General features: G+C 46.9%; 2 protein-coding genes across 20 annotated transcripts; one reads left to right on the forward strand and one right to left on the reverse strand.

Moving 5' to 3' along the window:
• The first annotated feature begins 3980 nt into the window (after positions 1-3980).
• Positions 3981-10774, forward strand: LOC132445457 (arf-GAP with coiled-coil, ANK repeat and PH domain-containing protein 2-like). The gene is made up of 5 exons (XM_060035454.1): positions 3981-4429; positions 4677-4786; positions 6000-6110; positions 6233-6294; positions 10218-10774. The coding sequence occupies exons 1-5, from the start codon at positions 4340-4342 to the stop codon at positions 10313-10315; spliced, it is 471 nt and encodes a 156-aa protein (XP_059891437.1). The 5' UTR covers positions 3981-4339; the 3' UTR covers positions 10316-10774.
• Positions 10775-13680: 2906 nt separating this feature from the next.
• slc16a13 (solute carrier family 16 member 13) lies at positions 13681-18832 on the reverse strand. Of its 19 annotated transcripts, none has more exons than XM_060077049.1 (8): positions 18648-18832; positions 17988-18052; positions 17497-17670; positions 17095-17382; positions 16758-16901; positions 16097-16365; positions 15253-15799; positions 13681-14626 (listed from the first exon to the last, which is right to left on the reverse strand). In XM_060077049.1, the coding sequence occupies exons 4-8, from the start codon at positions 17378-17380 to the stop codon at positions 14367-14369; spliced, it is 1506 nt and encodes a 501-aa protein (XP_059933032.1). In that variant the 5' UTR covers positions 17381-17382; positions 17497-17670; positions 17988-18052; positions 18648-18832; the 3' UTR covers positions 13681-14366. The 19 variants fall into 19 exon arrangements, with proteins under 19 accessions (XP_059933032.1, XP_059933031.1, XP_059933029.1 ...); XM_060077048.1 differs by adding an exon at positions 18447-18516 and having other exon boundaries at positions 17497-18052; XM_060077046.1 differs by having other exon boundaries at positions 17497-17517; positions 18447-18832.
• Positions 18833-19726: the final 894 nt, after the last annotated feature.

A 19726-nucleotide genomic window follows, 5' to 3' on the forward strand; every position in this document is an offset into this window, starting at 1 on the left:
CAGGCCTACATTAAAGATAAACAAATTAAAGTTACTGTATTTCCTCATTTTTCCTCCTTCTTTCGTTCTCTTCCTCCCCTGGGTGCCAGAGTGTTTAGGTTTCTTTGACATTGTGATGTGCAAATAGATAGCTTTCTCCTCTCCGGTCAGTATGATGTATCGGAACCTAGGGCGCACGGAACCTAGGGCGCTCTTTTATTTTACATGTTATGTTGTCTAATATTTATTTCGACATAACTACTGGTACTAAGTAATATAAACATTGAAGTTAAAGTTAGATGAATACAGTATGCAAAAAAAACAAAAAAAAAACATATTTTTGGCCCCCTGCGGATTGATGCGCCCTTAGCATTCGCCTATACTGCCTATGCTCAGGGCCGGCCCTGCTCTCTCTCTCTCTCGCTCGCTCGCTCGCTCTCTCTATCGCTTTACTCTCTCCATGGTTGCCTTGTGTGTGTGTGTTTGTGCGTATATATGGCATCGTCCACTCCCTGTTAGGGTTGAGGGTGCAGGAGGTGCAGGCAGGCAGGTAGGACCCAAACGCAGACGGTATTAAGGAAACTGCACTTTATTCAAACCTAAAGGCTAAGGCACAGGAAACTCGGAACTCGGGAGACAACAGGGAACTCGGGAGGGAACAAGGAACACGGAACACGCAGGACTAACCACCAACACTAACCACAGCAAACCACAACTAACAACCACAATGACAGCACAAGGAACAAAGGAAAGACGAGGGCTTAAATAACAAACACAACGAGGAACAGCTGAGACACATTAGGGGAGGGAACAGTAATCAACACAGGAGGGAAACACAGGGAAACACACACACCCTGACAGTAGGACTAACCACCAACACTCACCACAGCAAACCACAAGCAACCACAATGACAGCACCAGGAACAAAGGAAAGACGAGGGCTTAAATAACAAACACAACGAGGAACAGCTGAGACACATTAGGGGAGGGAACAGTAATCAACACAGGAGGGAAACACAGGGAAACACACACACCCTGACACTCCCACCTTCTCCTGGTATGCAAACAGCGGGTCTAGTGCATAGCGTAGCTGGGGGAGAATTTTTTTCCAAACCGGTTCACGAAAATCTCATGTTCGGATGTCATGCACGGTTGCTTTCATCCACACCCAACCATCTCCTGTCCTCAAGGACCATCCTGATAAAGATAATTCATAAACATTCTGTGTGCTTATTGTGTACTCCTGACAGGTAGTGTGTGCATTTGTTGCTTATTTGTTCGTACACACGTGTGTGTCGGTGTGTTTGTGTACATTTGTGGTTGTTCTGGTGCATGGTTGTGTGTATAAGTTCTGTTTGTGTTGTGTGAATTGGTCGATACAAGTTTTTGTGTTTGCGTGTGTGCGTGTTGCCCTGAGTTCAGTTTGTATTGTGTGTGATTTTTGTTAGTTCATTCTCCCCTCGCTGCCCCTAATACCAAAAAGTGGATACCCCGATGGGGTAAACGGTAGCCTGTCCCGTTCAGTTATTGTTTGACATATAACATAGACAAACACTTGTTAAACACGACAAAGGGACTTCCAGAATGTGCGTGTGGAGGTTGGTTCTCTGTTAGGTTGGTTCTCTCCCTCACTTGTGTGTGTGTAGTGGTGGACTGTTTTCTTCCCATAGCTGTCATAAAGAGAATAAAACAGATCTTTGAGATTGCAGCAGTATACTGTCCGATAAAGTAAATGTTTACAAAGCTCTGTTCATCATGATCTTCTTCATTGTTTGAAGAGTTGATTTTAAACCTTGAAAAGAGGCCAATTATCCTAGATAGATGTTTAGGGTGTGGTTTCAGAGCAGGCTAAGGTTGAATAGCCCTGGTGACAACTCACGGCTCAGCTTGAGTTTACTTGAGGACAACTCACGGTTCATGCGAGGACACACCAGCTAGGTTCATGTGATGTCATAAGTGAGCGTAGAGAAGTTGGCCACGGCCAAATTACACTCCTCCTCCTCCTCTCCCCATCTCACCCTCTCCTCCTCCTCCTCCTCCTCCTCCCCCCCTCTCCCCCCCTCCTCCTCCGCTCCACCTCACAGGTGTTACCTTCTTTTTGAAACCAACTTTATTTATATAGCCCTTGTAGTTGTGGAGGCATACTCTATTCATTATGGGCATGTCATTTCGGGCAGGAGGCCTGCGAAATAGGCCTAGGGCTTAACAGGTGTGAGTAATGTGAACAATTCACTTTGGTTCTCTAAATGGTGCCATTTGGGCACTTTCGGCACCATCAGTGCCATTTGACCTTTATAAGGTACCAGACTGTAAAATTAATTTTATTTCACTGACATATCACTATAGGCATTCATTCCATCCAAATTCAACAGTTTTGACTTGTTTTGAAATTTCACCCAGACCTCTATACATTTTCCCAGTCAAAGAAAACCATACAATCGAAATGAAGTTTGACTCCAACTGGAGCAGATATATTTGAGAACAACATATAATAAAACCAAACTGTAAAAACAAAGGTAAAAACACAGCTAAAAACTACAATCACTAGGGATAAAGATATATATATATATATATATATATATATACACATATGTATAAACAGAGGTGGGGGGGCTGACGCTGGAGCAGGAGCAGTCGATGAAGGTGGCTCATAATCAGCATCATCATCACTGTGGAACCCAAAAAGAAGAAAGAAAAGAATGTAACTTCAAACAGACAAGTAACAATATGTTGGGGTAAACAAGACATGTACTGGGGAAGTCAACTAACAATCCAGTTTGCACCAGTTTGAGTGTGTGCATTTACTAAATTCATTGCAGGATAATAAATCAAATCCAAGTTTATTTATCATATTATTATTATCACTAATAATTATCAATAACTTATATATCAATAAGTAATCGATAACAGAGATTACATACCTTTCAGGTGATGGAATTCGATATTCTGAATCACTGTTGTCCGTGCCCAGTTCTGGCAACAGCAAGTCACTGACGTCAGACGACGACTCAAGAGGGACTACAGTAGCCCCACTGTCGCTAATGATAGCGAATGCCTCCGCAAAAGTATAGGTCTTTCTCCTGCCTGCCATTATTTATTTTAAAATAATAACAAATAGAAGAAAAAGGCAAGAAAATACAAAATAACTAGCTAACTAGAAATGCAAACGATGTAATAAGCGTGTAGTAGGAGCGTGTATGTCTCTATCTAGCCGGAGTGTCTGAAGAGTGCTCAGAAAGTTCTCGGCGCTTCTGGCGCGAATTATGCTGACCTTCCAGTCAAACCCTGGAAGATATCTTGGGTGTCCATTGGTCAATTTGGATGATTGACCCCTCTATCGAACCGGTAGAGCCAATAGAGTCGAGGGACAGTCAAATCGAGGGACCCAAATTCATGTAAAAAAACACTATTCGCCAATCAAAAGTATCACATTGTATAAGGTTTTTTATTTGTTTATTTATTTTGCTCTTCTTTGGCTGCTAATTCAGTGAGTTTTCGTCATAGAGTGATGACCGTTATATCATTGGAATCTGTGAAGCCTCAGCTTTCATATGACATATAGTTTGTTCGGGTGGCATGAAGTAGCGAAATCGGCGGCGGCCAGTATGAGCGCATGCACGTTTTGCGTGTTTTGCTATGGGCTCATTTAGCTGCTTGGTGTTAGAATTGTATTTTGTTTAGGTAAAAATGGTTATCATGGGCTTTTAGCCGAGCTTCTTCCCGTTACGTGGGTATGCACCATGGACATGTTGGAGCATGGTGGTGCTGTTTACAGCTGTTTACAGCACACGTTGGCGCAGCTGCCCCTCGCCCTCCTCCTCCTCTCCCCCTCTCCTCCTCAACCCCTCCTCCTCAACTTAACATTGAACTTTGTATGGCATTGGGAGGTTGATCTAAGGACTACAGAAACACATAAAAGTGGTATTAGAGTGATCATAAAAAAACAACGGGTATTTCATCAAATATATAAACAATGAGGTGCAACAGATGATCTGCACGACTACAACCTCCTCTTCCTCTTCTACCTCCACCACCTCCTCCTTCCTCCTCCTCCTCTTGCTCCTCCTTCTGCTGCACCACCTTCTCTTCCTCCTTGTTCTCCACCACCATCCCTTCCTCCTTCTCTTGCTCCTGCTCTTCTTCCTCCACCGCCTCCTCCTTCCTCCTTGTTCTCCTCCTCCTTCCTCCTCCTCCCCCTTCTCCTCCTCCTCCTCCTCCTCCTCCTCCTCCTCCTCCATCAGCTGAGGAAGGCCAGCAGCAGCAGGATGAGGAGGAGGAGGAGGAAGAGGAGGAGGACCTCAGCACCCTGCACCCCGGGGCTCTGCTGTACCGCTCGGCGGGCCGGCCCAACTTCCTGGTGATGGCGGACGCCCTGGCCCACGGCGCCGACGTCAACTGGCTGAACGCCGCCAAAGACTCCCGCAGCCCCCTGCTGCAGGCCGTGACCGCGGTGAGGGGGGTGTGTGTGTGTGTGTGTGTGTGTAGGGGGGTTAGTTGGTGAGTGTGAGTGAACAAGAGTATGTGGGCGGGAATACGAGTTTATATGAATGAGTGAATATGAGTTTGTGTGTGTTAATATGAATGAGAGTGAGTGTGAGTGTGTGTGTGTGTGTGTGTGTGATACGAGAGTGTGTGAGTATGATGTGTGTATATATAAACCTCCACTGGCCCCGTGCTCACCGGCCCCGTCTCCCCAGAACTCCCTGGCGGCGTGTGAGTTCCTGCTGCAGAACGGAGCGAGCGTCAACCAGGCCGACGCCCACGGCAGCGGACCCCTGCACCACGCCACCGTGCTGGGCCACACCGGGTAACACACACACACACACACACACACACACACACACACACACACACACACACACACACACACACACACACACACACACACACACACACACAGAGATAGCTTTTCTTATTGTGATACACAGTACTTTTTACAGAGACATGCATGTGTAGCTGATGTGACGGTACCAGACGTATTCTACGGATAGAAATACACATTAAAGCAAATACACTTTCATATATTGATACCCATGAAGACAAACACGTGTAAGCACTCGACAGACTGGCTTTCCAAGCTCAAGGTGAGCCCACATTTAAACCCCCCGTAAGTCAGCAAGAATTTACCTTCAGGCTAGAACCGCCGTTTGAGATAAGATTACTAAGTATTGCAGTAGAATACACAATGGATTTGATTTTTTTTGATTTTTTTTATTATATATATGACAAGGTTTAATGTTACGGTAATTAATTAGGGTTTCATTGCTCAGTAGTTCTTGGGAGCATATATGTTTATTGTAAGTTTAGAAACTGCAGGGAAAAGCCATTTACGTTCTTCCCACAGGATTGAAGACAGCCCAGACAGATGCCATAGGCTAAATCGACAAACTGTTTTGTAAACAACGACAACACACTTAATAATCAAAGCTGAAAACACAAAGTGAAACCACACCCTAATCATCTAGCTAGGATAATTGGTCTCTTTTCAAGGCTAAAAATCAACTTCTCAAAAAATGAAGAAGATAATGAAGAACAGAGCTTTGTAAACATTTATTTTGTCAGACAGAAAATAAATGTGGCAATCTCAAAGATCTCGGTTTCGTTCTTTTTTGTGACACCTATGGGAAGAAAACAGTCCATTGCTACACACACACACACAAGTGAGGGCGGAACAGCCACTGCTAACTGATGGAAAACACGTCACTAGATCCTTGTGATTTGCATGTATGGCAGGAATTTCACCCCCAACACCAAGTTCATTACATTCATAATACTGCCAATGCAAGTGCAATTTGGCTAATAGATACTGACTCAGCTGACAGTGATTTACATGAACCTCTTCGGCGATCTTCGAGATTGCCTTGTCAACGTAGATATTTCTTTCAGGTGGGTGGTGGACGGTTAGCGTTCATATTTCCAACCTCAATTCAAGATCTTTTAAGGTCATTTTATTTTTTGTACACCCACACAAACCCAAAGGGCGACCTTTGACCCTTGAACCCTGCGTGTCGCCCCGGCAGGCTGGTGTGTCTGTTCCTGAAGAGGGGCGCCGACTACAATGCCAAGGACAAGTACCAGAAGGACCCCATCGGCATCGCCGTGGAGAACGCCAACGCCGACATCGTCACCCTGTGAGTCCTGAGGGAACCCCTTTTATAAACCGTGGGGACCCATTGAAAGGACAAATGACGCAGAGTAACAGCATTGATATGTGAGGCTGTAACCGAGTCCTGTACCTCTCCTCCCCCCGCAGGCTGCGCATCGCCAAGATGAACAAGGAGATGCGGGAGACGGAGGGAGGGTTCGGCCAATCAGGTCACTCCAGGGAGCAGGGCTGGGGGGGCTCTGGGGGGGGGGCGGGACACGTGGCGGGGACAACCAGGCGGAACCTGCAGGCCCTGAAGAACCATATCAGCGGGTGGGCTCTGGGGGGCGCCGACTGATGGGGGGGGCCACGATAGGACTGTTTTTGAATCCCGCGCACGGTCTCCCAAACGGCCTTCGCGACGGCCGCCACCCTTTAAAGTTCTCAGAGGGGGAAAGGGTGCAATGTTGTTGTTGCACAGTCGTCTGGCGTGAGTGAGAGACGAGTGTCGTTTGCGCAAGTGTGTCGCGTTGCAAACTGAAAGTGCTGTGAATGTGAGCGAGAGCTACTACAGAGCTGGTCTTTAGCGTCGAAGATGTTAGGGCGCATCCAGATCCACATCGAATGAATGTACGATTATGTTCTGTTTGGGGTGTTTTTTATGTTACTTTTTCCATGGGACATTTGCCAGGGAATCGGCAGGGCTTTCTCCTGAGCTATGAGCACTCAAACAAAGTTTTGTAGAAGCCATGAAAGAGAGGGAGGGAGAGAGATAAAGGGTACATTGTATAATATATAAGGCGCAATATTAAATGTTTGCACAGAAAGAACAAACAGAATAGACTTCAGATAAGAGTAGAGTTTATTTTTGTTCAGTGGGTTTTGAATGGCTTTTTAAAGGTGCTTTTACATTTTATTCCTCCTCTTAATGCCTGGTGATCTTTAGCACAAGGTCTCAGTCAGTCCTTCGTGATGATGATGATGATGATGATGATGATGACCATGATGGTGTCCATGACTGGGATGACAAAAGCAGTCGTATTTGTCTTTAAAACGCTATTCTGTGAATAGCAGATTGGGTTGTTAGTAGTTGATCCATTGGACCTATTACCAATCAATCAGTTTGTATTTGTTTACCATGCTGAGCACTGCCTCTTTGATTCTGTTGTTTTGTTGTTTTGAAGTTTTTTAACAAAGCGAAGGGCTTCCGTTTTAGTTTGGTATTGAACAGAGTTGTATCATATGAACTTCTCCTTGCCTTGCTATACATCCATTCTTCCATTGTGGCCCTGTATTCATTGTTTTTGTTTGTTTTTTGTGCGTGTGTGTGCATGTACGCATGTGATGCATAAACAGCAGTGCAGAGCTGAAGAAGGTGCCTGACTCGGACAAAGTATTTCTGTCGTTGGGTAAACAACGACAATGTGTTCGCTTTTGTCTGGTCTCAGAAGAACACATGTTCCCTACTGCTGGTCAGTGGACCATGTTGCTGTGCTTTTTAATGGTGTGTGTGTGTGTGTGTGTGTGTGTGTGTGTGTGTGTGTGTGTGTGTGTGTGTGTGTGTGTGTGTGTGTGTGTGTGTGTGTGTGTGTGTGTGTGTGTGTGTGTGTCCGTCCTTGCACCCGTTGTGCCTTTGTCCCACTGTCCGCTGAGATGTCCGACTGGTCTCAAGCGCTTGTGCATTGCGCCCCCTGCTGTACCCAAAGAGGTAATGTTGCATGTGCATGTCAACGTTGTGTGCATGCGTTACATTTGTGTGCGTCTTTGTTTGGTTGTGTCGATTGTTTATTTCCTTTTTGCTTTGCCGCTAAAGTGCTGCAGACCTTTAGTCAAGTCAGCAATACGGGCTCGTCTCCTGATGGCCATCTTGGTGCCATCTTGGTTCTGAACGCTAGCTGAACCAAGATGGCACCAAGGCGGATGTATTCCCAGAAAGGGACACGTGAAACTGTGGCCCTTCAGGGAACAGCTGTGCTTTTAGTTGCGGGAGAAGGAGTTCATGTTTTGTTATTAATGGACGAACAAAACGAGCAAAAATCGGTGTCATCAGAACCATGAGCATCACATGGACGAAGTCTCTCATCCGTCTCACCTCGGTTTTTTTGGTTGAGTTTGTGCGTATTCACGAGCGTTCCTTTCCCTTCCCGTCGCCCACGCAGTGCAGATGTTTTCTTGGCCCCGGTCCGATCCATTCGTCCCAACTCTTGCGTTTTGCACATGGCGTTCCCGTGGCACCGAGATCAGGAATGCGTAGCCTCCCCATCAGGATCCCATATGGACGCGCTCGCACCGCTTGTGATTCCGATTCACATTCCGCGACGAGGCGGTTGCTGTTCAATAGAATTGGATTCGGCCACTTAAGAGGCAGCACTGTGACCATGGTGTGACCCGGGCTTGACCTCGGGGTGTTTTCTTAAGGGTGACATATTATACCACCAGGTGTGAGTGTGATTAGCCGTTACAAGCCGTTTCGAAAGTCTGCCTCTTCTGACAACATAGGTGGTCGTTTCCACCTAGATCAGACATGGGGATCATACTATGCGGGCCAAATCCGGCCCGCTTAGTGCTTCAATCCGGCCTCCGCGATGCGCTCGCAATTTGGAGGAAAGACACTCTGCCATTATCCGACCCGTGATCCTGCTATTAAAATCAATCCAACCGATGTCGCTGGGTTTGCCTCCCTGAAGTCGAGACTGATCTGCGACATGGAGGAGACCCTGTGAGGACCCTGCCGGACTCCGGTGCCGGAGCTGAAGTCCGGCAGGAGCTCAGCTCCGGGGGCCGGCGGGTTATAGATGAGAGTATTTTATAGAACACGGCCAAAAGCTATGTCCGCCTCCGGATGATATTATGAATCCTAAACGACCGCGTCGGTTTCTCTGACATATCTGGTAGGCTACTTCCACAACAAGTAAAGAGTGCGGTTGAGAATGAATTGGCAGAAGAGAAACATGGCGGTCACAAGCTTCTATCAAATTCAGGCGACCACGCATAAGAGAATTGCTTTCAATTCCAGCGTTTGTGGACACAACTTATGATTGAACGCACACTGCGGCCGCCGGCCGCCTACATAGCTTTACCCAATCAAAATTAAGCGCAGAATATTTAAAATGAACAAAAAGAGCATTTCTGAAAATATTTCTAACATTATGATAGGCCTACTTAATTGAAACAAAATGTCTCTCACACAATTTTGTATGACATTACATTATGGGCCATTTTTCGTTCCTTGAATTTCAAGTTGATGCCGGGCACTTCTGATAGGGGGGGCAGCTGTCAATCATTGTGGCAATGGCTCACTGCATAAAAAAATTGTCAAAATGAGTGCAGCAAAAAAGAGATGTTGACTTCCATGTTGCTCATCTCTCAAGCTAACATAAGTGTGATGAAGTTGAAAAAATGACAAAAAAAGAATAATCACAACTGAAATCAGCTGGATAGGCATTTAATTTTCATTCAGTGATGAAGGTCTCCCTATAGCCTCAAAAAGATTGCCTTAAGTCTGTATGTTAATGTATCCTGCAGACATACATTTGCAGTTTTGTTAATAGTTATCTATCTTGAAGAGCTACAGCTGGTATGAATGACAGTTGAACAATATGCAGGGTCGTGTAGCAGCCTAAATGAATCCTTGAAAGCAAATCCAGTTATTGTAACCTTAGAGTAGCCAAGGTCAGATAGGCCTATCAAAAAATAAATGTCAGGCCTTGAAATAGACTGGCAAAGTCGAGGCAACTGTAAAGTAGCCTGATACATAATTTGCCTTGAATTAATTTGTACCATTTAATCGTGTCACCATGTTTAATTGCAATCGTCTAAAGTGTGGCCCTCCGTTGACCTTGCCAAAGTAACTGTGGCCCTTGGACTAAAACTGTTGCCCATCCCGGACCTAGAAGCACGGCGGATAGATGAGCAACGCTTGCTACAGTCCACTGGGTAGGCTGGTAGACTGATCTTTCCAGCTCACATCCAGGTGGACACGCCCACTTGTGATGTCAGAAGAGGCAGATTTTCCAAAACGGCTTGTAACGGCTAATCACACTTCAAACTCAAACCTGGTGGTATAATCTGTCACCTTTAATGTTGAGACATGAGCGCTCACTCCCTCCCTCCCCCTCCTCATCCTCTCCTCTCCCTCTCCTGTGGTCCGCAGGGGACGCGACGTACCAAGACATCTTCCGGGACTTCTCGCACATGGCGTCGAACAACCCCGAGAAGCTGAAGCGACGCAGCGCCGATCCAAAGTCCTAGAGTGAACACACACACACACACACACACACACACACACACACACACACACACACACACACACACACACACACACACACACACACACACACACACACACACACACACACACGTTGAGTCATAGGTCAGCTGCTGTGTTGACTCCATGGGAGAATGAAGAGAGGTCCCAGCACAGTGGACTCTATTGTGTTTACTGGTCAAACAAGAGGACTAATGTTTGATCAGTTCACACACCAAAAAGGAAAAAGGATGGTGGGCTTCCAAGGGAAATGGCTTCTGAGGGAAAAGCAGCATTTGATATGTATGACAGGTCTGGAATGACTTGCCATAGCTACGGCCTGGATACACCAGCCAAAACAACTCCTTCTAACAATGTGTTTTTGGTGTTGATTTATTTTATGCTGTCTTTTTTTTTTTTTTTTACTGTCGCCTACAAATAAAATGCAATGCATGATCCTTTTAGTCCGTTTCGAGGTTGCTTGCTTCCGGTGGTTCATGGTTCATGTCAGCGGTTGGATTTGATTACGCCGCCAGATGACTGCCTAACTGCACACGAGCGGCCTCTTGTGGCCAGAGTAGCGCCCCGCATATGGGACGCTTTTTGGTAGGTGACGTAAGAGCAACTAAAAATCTATATCTTCAAGCCAGGTAATAGTGCGAGCTTTTTCAATTTTGGTTAACTAATACAGACAACAAAGATGGAGCTGAAATTTATGGTTGAGACTGTTGAGTCAATATGTTAAAGAGAAAGAGAAATATGTATTTGGGGACGCTCATGTCTTTATCAAAAGAAGAGGAAAATAAATAAAAGTCTTGGTTTGATAACGTCTTGTAGCAGCGTGGGTCCATGGGTGTTGTTGTCTTCACAACTATTGATCTGAGACGACTCAGTAGCCAACATGTTCACCGACGATGTAACGTATGTAATTTGGTGAAAAACGAGTTTGATCCTTTGTGGTATGGTCGTCTCGGGCTAGGTATGACTCGGAGTGGTAAATATTCAACAAGTGTTTTTTTTTTTACAACAGAGACAAGGTAAACAAGCTTATGTTCTGGAGGTGGTTCATGAAGCATCTCTCGAACACATGTAAGAAAAGTTTATATTGTAAGTGGGCGGACTTGTAAATAAGCCACGCCTATTAAATGTTCTATTGCCAGGTAAACCTTTGGTCTGTCATTGCTTTAGCGGAAATATTTGTAGTCCTTAACCCATCTACAAACTCAAAACCTTATATGGTGTGTCCATTGTTTGGAGAAGAAACCATTCATGAATGTTAGCTTGAAACATGTCATCCCTTGTTGGTAAGGACCGGATCCACCTGGCGTTCGTAGAAGAGGATGGATGCAGACTACTTTGCACAATTTCGTCATTGTAGGTGAGCCAGCAGTTTCGAGTGATGCCTGCCCCCACCAGAAGTCTTTCACTTACAAAATGACCTTTGAGGAAGAAAGGGCTTGTGGACTTTATATATATATATCTATATAGATATATATATAGTACCATCATGTACACATTGGTCTGTAACCGCAAGCCTTGTAGCATAAGCAGGAATCTCAATCCAGTTAATGAATGCTTGGCAGTCTGCATCCACTCTGATCTGGAAGCTGGAAGCTTTACTCTACAAATGACTTCAATGTTCTTCTTACCATCGTCAGTTCCTGATCCGATATGGCTGGATGGAGGGGTGTTAAGGTAGGATGTTGAATCTTTGCTGCCTATTGCTAACATAACTAAACATATAAAAATCAAATCAAACAAGACTGTGTTATACTGTCAGTTGATGTGTTAATATGGTGAGACTGGTTTGGTTAATTTATTTAAAATAACTCTATCCAGAATATCCAAGCAATGTGTCAATGGATCAGTTCATTATGTGGTCAGTGTGTCTAACCCTGCGTCTTCAAGGCACAATGATGTGATCCGCAAGAACCACACAGGGTCTGGAAATAAAGGTGCCAATAAAAGACCGCAAACAGAAATATACCCTGCATGTTTCCACACATGGAGAAAATACTAAAACCACATAATGTATTGAGTCACAGGGGAGTGGGTGGCAGACCTTTAGATGCTTCCGTAAACATTTGGTTCACTTTTTCTCAAGGCACCAAATTGCAAGTTTAAGTAGGTGATTCTCTGTGACTGGAAAAATCCAAATCTACGGAGGAGGAAAGACAAGCTGCATATTTTCAAGATGTCATCTTGTGCAATTTATGGTCAATTAATTTATGGGTTCAACTTGAATAAGTGCATGCTTTAATGTTAAAAATACACCTTATTATATCTCACTGGTCATTGCAACTTAGGGAGATCAGTTTCAAGTTTGCACGCCTTTATTTCCTTGTAGCCTATCAAATACCATCGTTTTGCTTTTATTTATGAGAAGCACATTGTATTGCCACTGTATGGAAGACTACACATGCCCTTATGTGTGCTGGTTTACCATTTTTTTTTTCTTTCTGAGGCTCATGATAGGCCCCTTGCGGCCTTGCTTGTGGCTATGTGCAGATTACAGCTTATATGTTTGGTCCTGCTCCCCCTGTGGCTTTGTGCAGTTATGGCAGCTTATATGCTTATTTGCGTTAAGACATCCACATTTTTTAAGTTTTTGGGGCGACTTTGGGTATCTTGTTTAAGGGTGCGTGAAAGTAGGCTGCGGACCCTGGGGATCGAACCCGAAACACTAACGACAACAACACACTCCCTGAGGCAAAACATGAGTTTCATCTTAAAAAAAATCGTGTAAACAAGGTTGAGTTTCAAGCGAACAAACAAACATACCTCAACTTGCGTTAATTATTTTATTTTTTATAACAACCAATGTGGTCTATACTTTATGGCTGTTGATTTGATAAACAGCTGATTAATTAAGGTCTTGTTTGATTCACAAGTGCTTCCTTTACCTACCTATAACTATAATAGTTAAATGCATTGGGTATAAGGCAGTTCAATTATTACACACATCCAAAGGGTTAGGGGACAAAACATTTGCCATAACGCATTCCAACTAAAAACCTTCAAACCTCAATACCACTAATCAACAGAAAGCAGCAGCACAGAGCAGCTTATCTTGGTGTTACCACACACACACACACACCAATGAAATGCTAAACCTGGAGTCAATGGTCCCTAGGTTTGGCCGGAGTAAGACAGAGTGTTGGTTGATGAATGCTGACACAGTTAATATGTCAACATGACCATGAAAATGTTGCACAAGGACGTTGTGACCCGTGTTTAGCTGCCATGGCGACGCACCATTAAACGTCATGTATGATTTGGAGCTATAGAAATTATTTTCCTTTACAAAAATACGAAAAACGTACTGTGTAAAACGTAAAGGTGATTCCTGGAATGTACTAGCAGAGTCATCTTCGTGTTGCACATCGGTGTGAAACGAGCATACTTTATTTGCTGTAGAAAATTCCTATAGCATACAGATTGATTGCACAGTGCTCCTGTCAACAAGTACTCAAACAGTAGAGGAGTGAAGTTGTGAATTTTGTAATCCACTAAGAAAATATGAATGTTTTGTGTGTGAATCGGATTTCTTCTTGCTTTACTCAAAACCTTTACAACAAACTCAGTACAAAACAAGTGTGGATGTAAAAAACGCTTCCTTGATGCAGTAAAAAGCTATTAGTCACAGAAGCAGAGCGCCACCGAAGTGTCTTCATTCAATATGTTCAGCCGATGGCTAGTTACTGGAAAACAACCCTGAGATCTCTCTCTCTCTCTCACACACACACAGACACAGACACACACACACACTTCATTAAGTTTTGGCCTGCCGGTCACCGTCCGCGTCGTGGGGTTATAGGACACAATCAGACAGAGACACGAGCACTGGCTCGTTGAGCGCTGAAAATCATGACAGGAAAGGGCCATGTTTATAAGATAACGATCGACTGCAGCAGAAGTGTAATGATGCCGACGAGACCGTTTTGATTGGTCGCCTGACGACATTGGATATGCACTCAGCGTTTACTCCCCTTCAGTTATTTTTCTTTCGCTTGACGCGACCGCTGTCTGTTTGAGTCATTGGCCCCGCCGCGACCCTCAGGCCAGGCAGGTCTGGCTGTGGTCCGAGTCCTTGCTGGCCGTCCCGTTGGTGCTGCCCGACGCGGGGCTGCCCAGCAGGCCGGCCCCGGCGTCCTGGCGCTCCTCCTGGCCGTCGCCGTCCGGCGGTCGCGGGGGCGGCGGGCCGGTCCAAGAGAAGTAGTGAGGTAGGGTGGTTAGGATCAGGGAGCCCAGGAGGAAGCAGCAGCCCGCCGCCACCAGGGAGGTGATGTAACTTCCTGTCCGGTCCCGGAGATAACCTTCAAAATAAAAGACAGAAAGGAAAAGCTGGTTTTATGACTTTTCCCGGTCTCTAAAACGACCAAGAAAGGGGGCCCAGAAAGGAGGCCCAGAAAGGAGGCCCAGAAGGGAGGCCTGGGATTGTTGTGGGGAACCGTAATCCTACACCCTGTGACCCGCGGCATGTGTTTTAAACTGCTGATGGTTGGACTTTGTACTGAAGGGTGTTACGAGGCTCCCCTGATGTCCTGAATACACCACTTTCCTCTTTCCCCTTCATGTACTGTGTGCAAGTTATCAAGGCGTGAATGAATGCTTGATGATCGACAGGTTGGTGTTAAAACCTCGGCCAAATCAGGACCGGCCTTGGCCGTTCATACAGGTTAAAGCCAGGACAATCCTGCAGTTTAAAGTTTAAAGTCGTTTAAGTTGAAATTTGTTGAAAGTTTAACGACTTTAAACAACCTTTAAAGCCGTGTGTCTCTTGTCTCAGAGACACACCTACGGCTCAACATCCATCGTCATAGCAATCGCAATGTGTGTACGAACCGACATTTAAAAGGTCTGCCACATCGCACCGGCCCACAGAGTCCCTCCCCGCCCCATCCCCCTCCTCATCGGACCGCCCCCCCCCCGGGGGTCTCACCTGCCAGCGGCGGGCCCAGCAGCCCCCCCACGCTCTCCAGCATGGACAGCAGCCCCAGGGCTCCCACCATGCGGCCCATGCCCACGATCTCGGGCACGCCGGCGAACACCAGCGAGGTCAGGGCGCCGGCGCAGAAGCCGTAGCCCAGCCCGAAGCCCAGCAGCAGGCCGTAGGAGCCCGCCACCGACGCCAGGGGCATGAGCACGATGAACACGCCCGTGAGCCCCGTCCAGCCCGTCAGCATGTGGACGAGGCGGGCGCGGCCCAGGTCCGTCAGCCAGCCCGCCGCCACCCGGCCCACGATGTCGGCGGCGCCCGTGGCCGACATGACGAAGGCGGCGCGGTACTCCGAGTAGCCCGCCTGCCGGCTGTGCGCCACCAGGTGGACGTAGGGCACGAAGTAGCCCGCGTTGAAGAAGGTGATGGCCAGCGTGTAGGTGAGGAAGGGCCCGTGCGCCAGCAGCGACAGCTCCAGGTAGCGGTACACCCGCCGCAGGAGGCTCCGGAACGCCGAGGCGCCACCGCCGCCGCCGCCGCCGTTGTCCGCCTGGGGGGAGGGATCAGGGGAGGAGCCTCAAGATGGCGTTGAACATGTCGGTGTCGTTACAGGAAACCTTCCTTAGGTTTTATAGGCCGTGCGAAGCTATTGGCAGTGTTGCCAGATCGGGCCAGAATTCCCGCCCCAATCTGGCAACGCTGGCTGCAACGAGCTGCAGCCAGTGTTGCCAGATTGGAGCGGGAATTCTGGCCCAATCTGGCAACACTGGCTACGGGACTTGAGCTAGCTTGAACACGGATCAATGCTAAACCAAAAGCCCAAACCCAGGTGACCCCAGTACCCCACCTTGCCCCCAGCCTTGGGGGGGGGGGCCTTCTTGCGCGTGGGGCGGATGAGTGCTCCGCAGGGCACGATGTTCAGGCTGAGCCCCCCCAGGATGAGCAGGGAGCCCCGCCAGCCGAAGTTGTCCAGCATGTACTGGAAGAGCGGGGCGAACACGAAGGAGGAGACGCCCACGCCCGTGAAGCCCACGCCCAGGGCCAGGGTGCGGCGGCGCGTGAAGTGGGCCATGACCGTGGCCACCATGGGGGTGAAGACCAAGGACCAGCCCAGGCCTGGAGGACGAGACCACGACAATGGATCGACTCAATGATCGATCAGATTGAGGGAGCCCAAACGTAGAGGAAACGTGGTCCGTGGTCGGCAGACTAAAGGGCAGATTATGGTTCCACGTCGACGCAACGCAAGGGGGTTTACGGACCCGTTACGTCGCTGCGGACCCTCCTTGCGTCCACAAATAAGGGCCTGACGTGCGCCTCCCAAAAAATGGTAACCTTGTGTCGAGGCGACGCAGCGGCGAGGGCTCTGATTGGTCCGCTCACTAAAACCCGAGGCAGAACCAAAACAGCTTCACGGCTGCGTCGAAGCGTCTACGCGGCCGTTGCGTTGCGTCGACGTGGGACCATGGTCAGCCCTTCAAAGCAGTGTGCATTGTGAGTGGACGTGCCTGAGGTGAGGCCCATGGTGAGGTAGAGGTGGGGCAGCGAGCGGGCCTGCGAGGCCAGGATGAGGCCCAGGCTGGCCAGGACGCCCCCCGCCATCACCACGCGCTGGGCGTCGTACGCGTTGCACAGCGCCGTCCCCAGCGGACCTGCGGACGGACAGACGGACGGACGGACGGGCACATGAGGGCAAATACAACGGAACTAACAGAAAAACACACGTAAATACATCCCCACATGCAAAGTATACATGTGCACGCAACACACAGACAGACAGATAGCAAACAGACAGTCAGTCAGTCAGTCAGTCAGTCAGTCAGACTTCCCGGTTGTGGCGCTTACTGCAGAGCTGCTGTGTTGCCACGCCGATGGAGGTGATCCACGAGATGGCCTGGGCACTCTCCTGGAAGTACTGCACAAACTCCACGAAGAACGCCCCCAGGCTCCGGATCAGCCCGTACACCAGCGTGGAGCACACGAACAAGGCCCCGACCATCACCCAGCCGCGGGCCCCATCCTGGGCTAGGGCCCCATCCTGGGCTAGGGCCCCATCCTGGGCTAGGGCCCCCGGGGTTGCTCGCTCCGCCCCGGGGCTCCGTGCTGGTTGCTCTACCCTCGCCGTAGCCATGGCTACAGGGGTAGAGTCGGGTAAAAATTGTGGATTGTTTCAAACGTTTCGTTGGAGATGTAATAGTGTGTTTAAAAAAGAAAATGTAATGTGTACATTTTGATGCCTGTTTTTACTTTAAATCGGTTTTCCTCCAACTTTGTTGCGGTTCAAATGAAATGTTGAGAAGAGTTGAGGCCGATTTAGAGTTGTTAATGTGTTTGACCCCCAGACAAAAGGTTGTGGGTTCAAACCACATGTCGGCAGTCTACATGTAGGCATTCTTGAGCAAGAGGCCTAACAACTATCTGCTAATTTACAACTAAAAAAGACAAATAGCAAAGATAAACACACAAAATGCATTTTTTTTTTCTTTGACTAGATTGACGCCTTGATAGTTGGCTCTATGAATGATTGCACCGGACTAACACATAAGCACTAAATCCACGCATGCGTGAATGTATAGCTTTGACTTTAAAATACCAGTTAAGTCAAATTGAAAGTAAAAGTCCTTTGTTAAATAGCAACGCGATGTGCAAAAGTTATATTCCGCTTATTTAGTGTCAACAACTAGATTAAAAAGTAATTTTGCGAAATGATATCGCTTTGTTTCCCATTTAAACCTTACCTGCGATGGGTGAGGCGTGTGACACCACCAGCAATTAATGATCAATAATCGAACTGATCCAAAGCCTGCGAAATACACAAGAGCCTTCAGTATGTCGCCTGACCACCACTATCTCTGCACTCCGTGCAATGGTTCAGTCCTCGTAACGGAGTGTGCAACACGTCTCAACTCAAAGGGCATGACACCCTGGATTCTATGCAAATAACACTTGTTTACACGGGTCCTTTTCTCCGGCTGTCAAGTGCTCTAGTTGTTATCTCGCTTTCACAAAGCCAGATATTACAAAATGGAAACCTGATTAATACACACACATTGCCCATATTTAATATCTTTAAAATTAATGTCGGTTATTAATAAGTATGTTAATAACCCTTTGCAATAACCTAGTTTCGCATCCCTATGGAGAAAGTGTTTTCCCTGTCAAAGCTTTGTAAGCGGTACAACACCGGCGGCGTCTACCGTTTCCTGTCGCCCGTTGTGGCCAGCCCATCCTCCGGTCACCGTAGGGGGATTAATGATGAGTTTTAGACTAAAACGAGATATTAAATGACAGATAAAGGACAAGCCGTTGATTACAGGCACGCATGGAAAAACAAAAACAATGTATGAAAACGTTCTAAACGGTCTCAAAAGATTCCTGCCGATCAAAGTTGCCTTAACCTCGGAGACCGCGTCACCGACACCGCTGATTCATGTTATTCCCAAATTCAGGCTGTCTCCACCTGTCTTTCTGATCATCTTAACCCATGGGTCCGTATCGTAGTGTTATTATTTTAACCATTCGCCGACTGTAAACAGGCAGTTCAACAGCACACTACTACGCATGCGCACAATTGATGTGCGCACGTGCACAACGCCGGGCTGCGTTCAGATAGTATTTTTGGGCTTAGGAAGGTTCCTAACTGACTTCAATGATCCGGAAGTATCTAAGTGGCCGCCTTGATAAGAGCAGGCAGAGTTATCATCATATTAAGGATAGGTGCTTCAGTGCTTACTTTCTTATCATTTAGCATAGGTTACACTTGACCATCCTTTACGCAAGGAAAGGAGGAACATTGAAAACGACGCACCATTCGTCCATTCATTAAAAACAGACAATCAATTACATTACATGAATGAATTATTTTCATGATACAACCCAATTACTATCATGTCCATGCATATGATTGGACATTAATGTGAGCGTGAGCAACCATGATCAATGTTACAACAATTTTCTTTATATCCCATTTGTGATTGGTCTTCGTTGCGTTTTTTTCATGGGGGCTTCCACATTTATATCCGCCGTCGCACAATGACGTAGTGTGAAGTCGGATAATTTTAGCACAAAGGTTGTCTTTTCCTGAATCTGAATTAATTCTCCTTCACATCATTCCTTTGTCCTCCTGACGTTCTTCATCGAGGTCAATGAAAATAGCTTAGGAAAGGACATTGGAAGTGTTCTCACTATCTGAGTGCAGCAAAGTCGATAGTTCACTTTTTATTATCTCATGGGTATGCCAAAGTTGTTATTAAATCTGAATTTGGTGTGTGTGTGTGTGTGTGTGTGTGTGTGTGTGTGTGTGTGTGTGTGTGTGTGTGTGTGTGTGTGTGTGTGTGTGTGTGTGAAGGGGAGGCTAGGCTATTGTGAGACATTTAGATGTGTTGAGTGGTGTGAGAGGATGGATGTGTTGGACTACAGAACCATAACTAAATCTTAACCATGAGTAAGATTTAAATATGGTTCTGTAGTCCAGCCC

This window comes from Gadus macrocephalus, chromosome 17, assembly GCF_031168955.1.
Source record: "Gadus macrocephalus chromosome 17, ASM3116895v1".
NCBI lineage: Eukaryota > Metazoa > Chordata > Actinopteri > Gadiformes > Gadidae > Gadus > Gadus macrocephalus.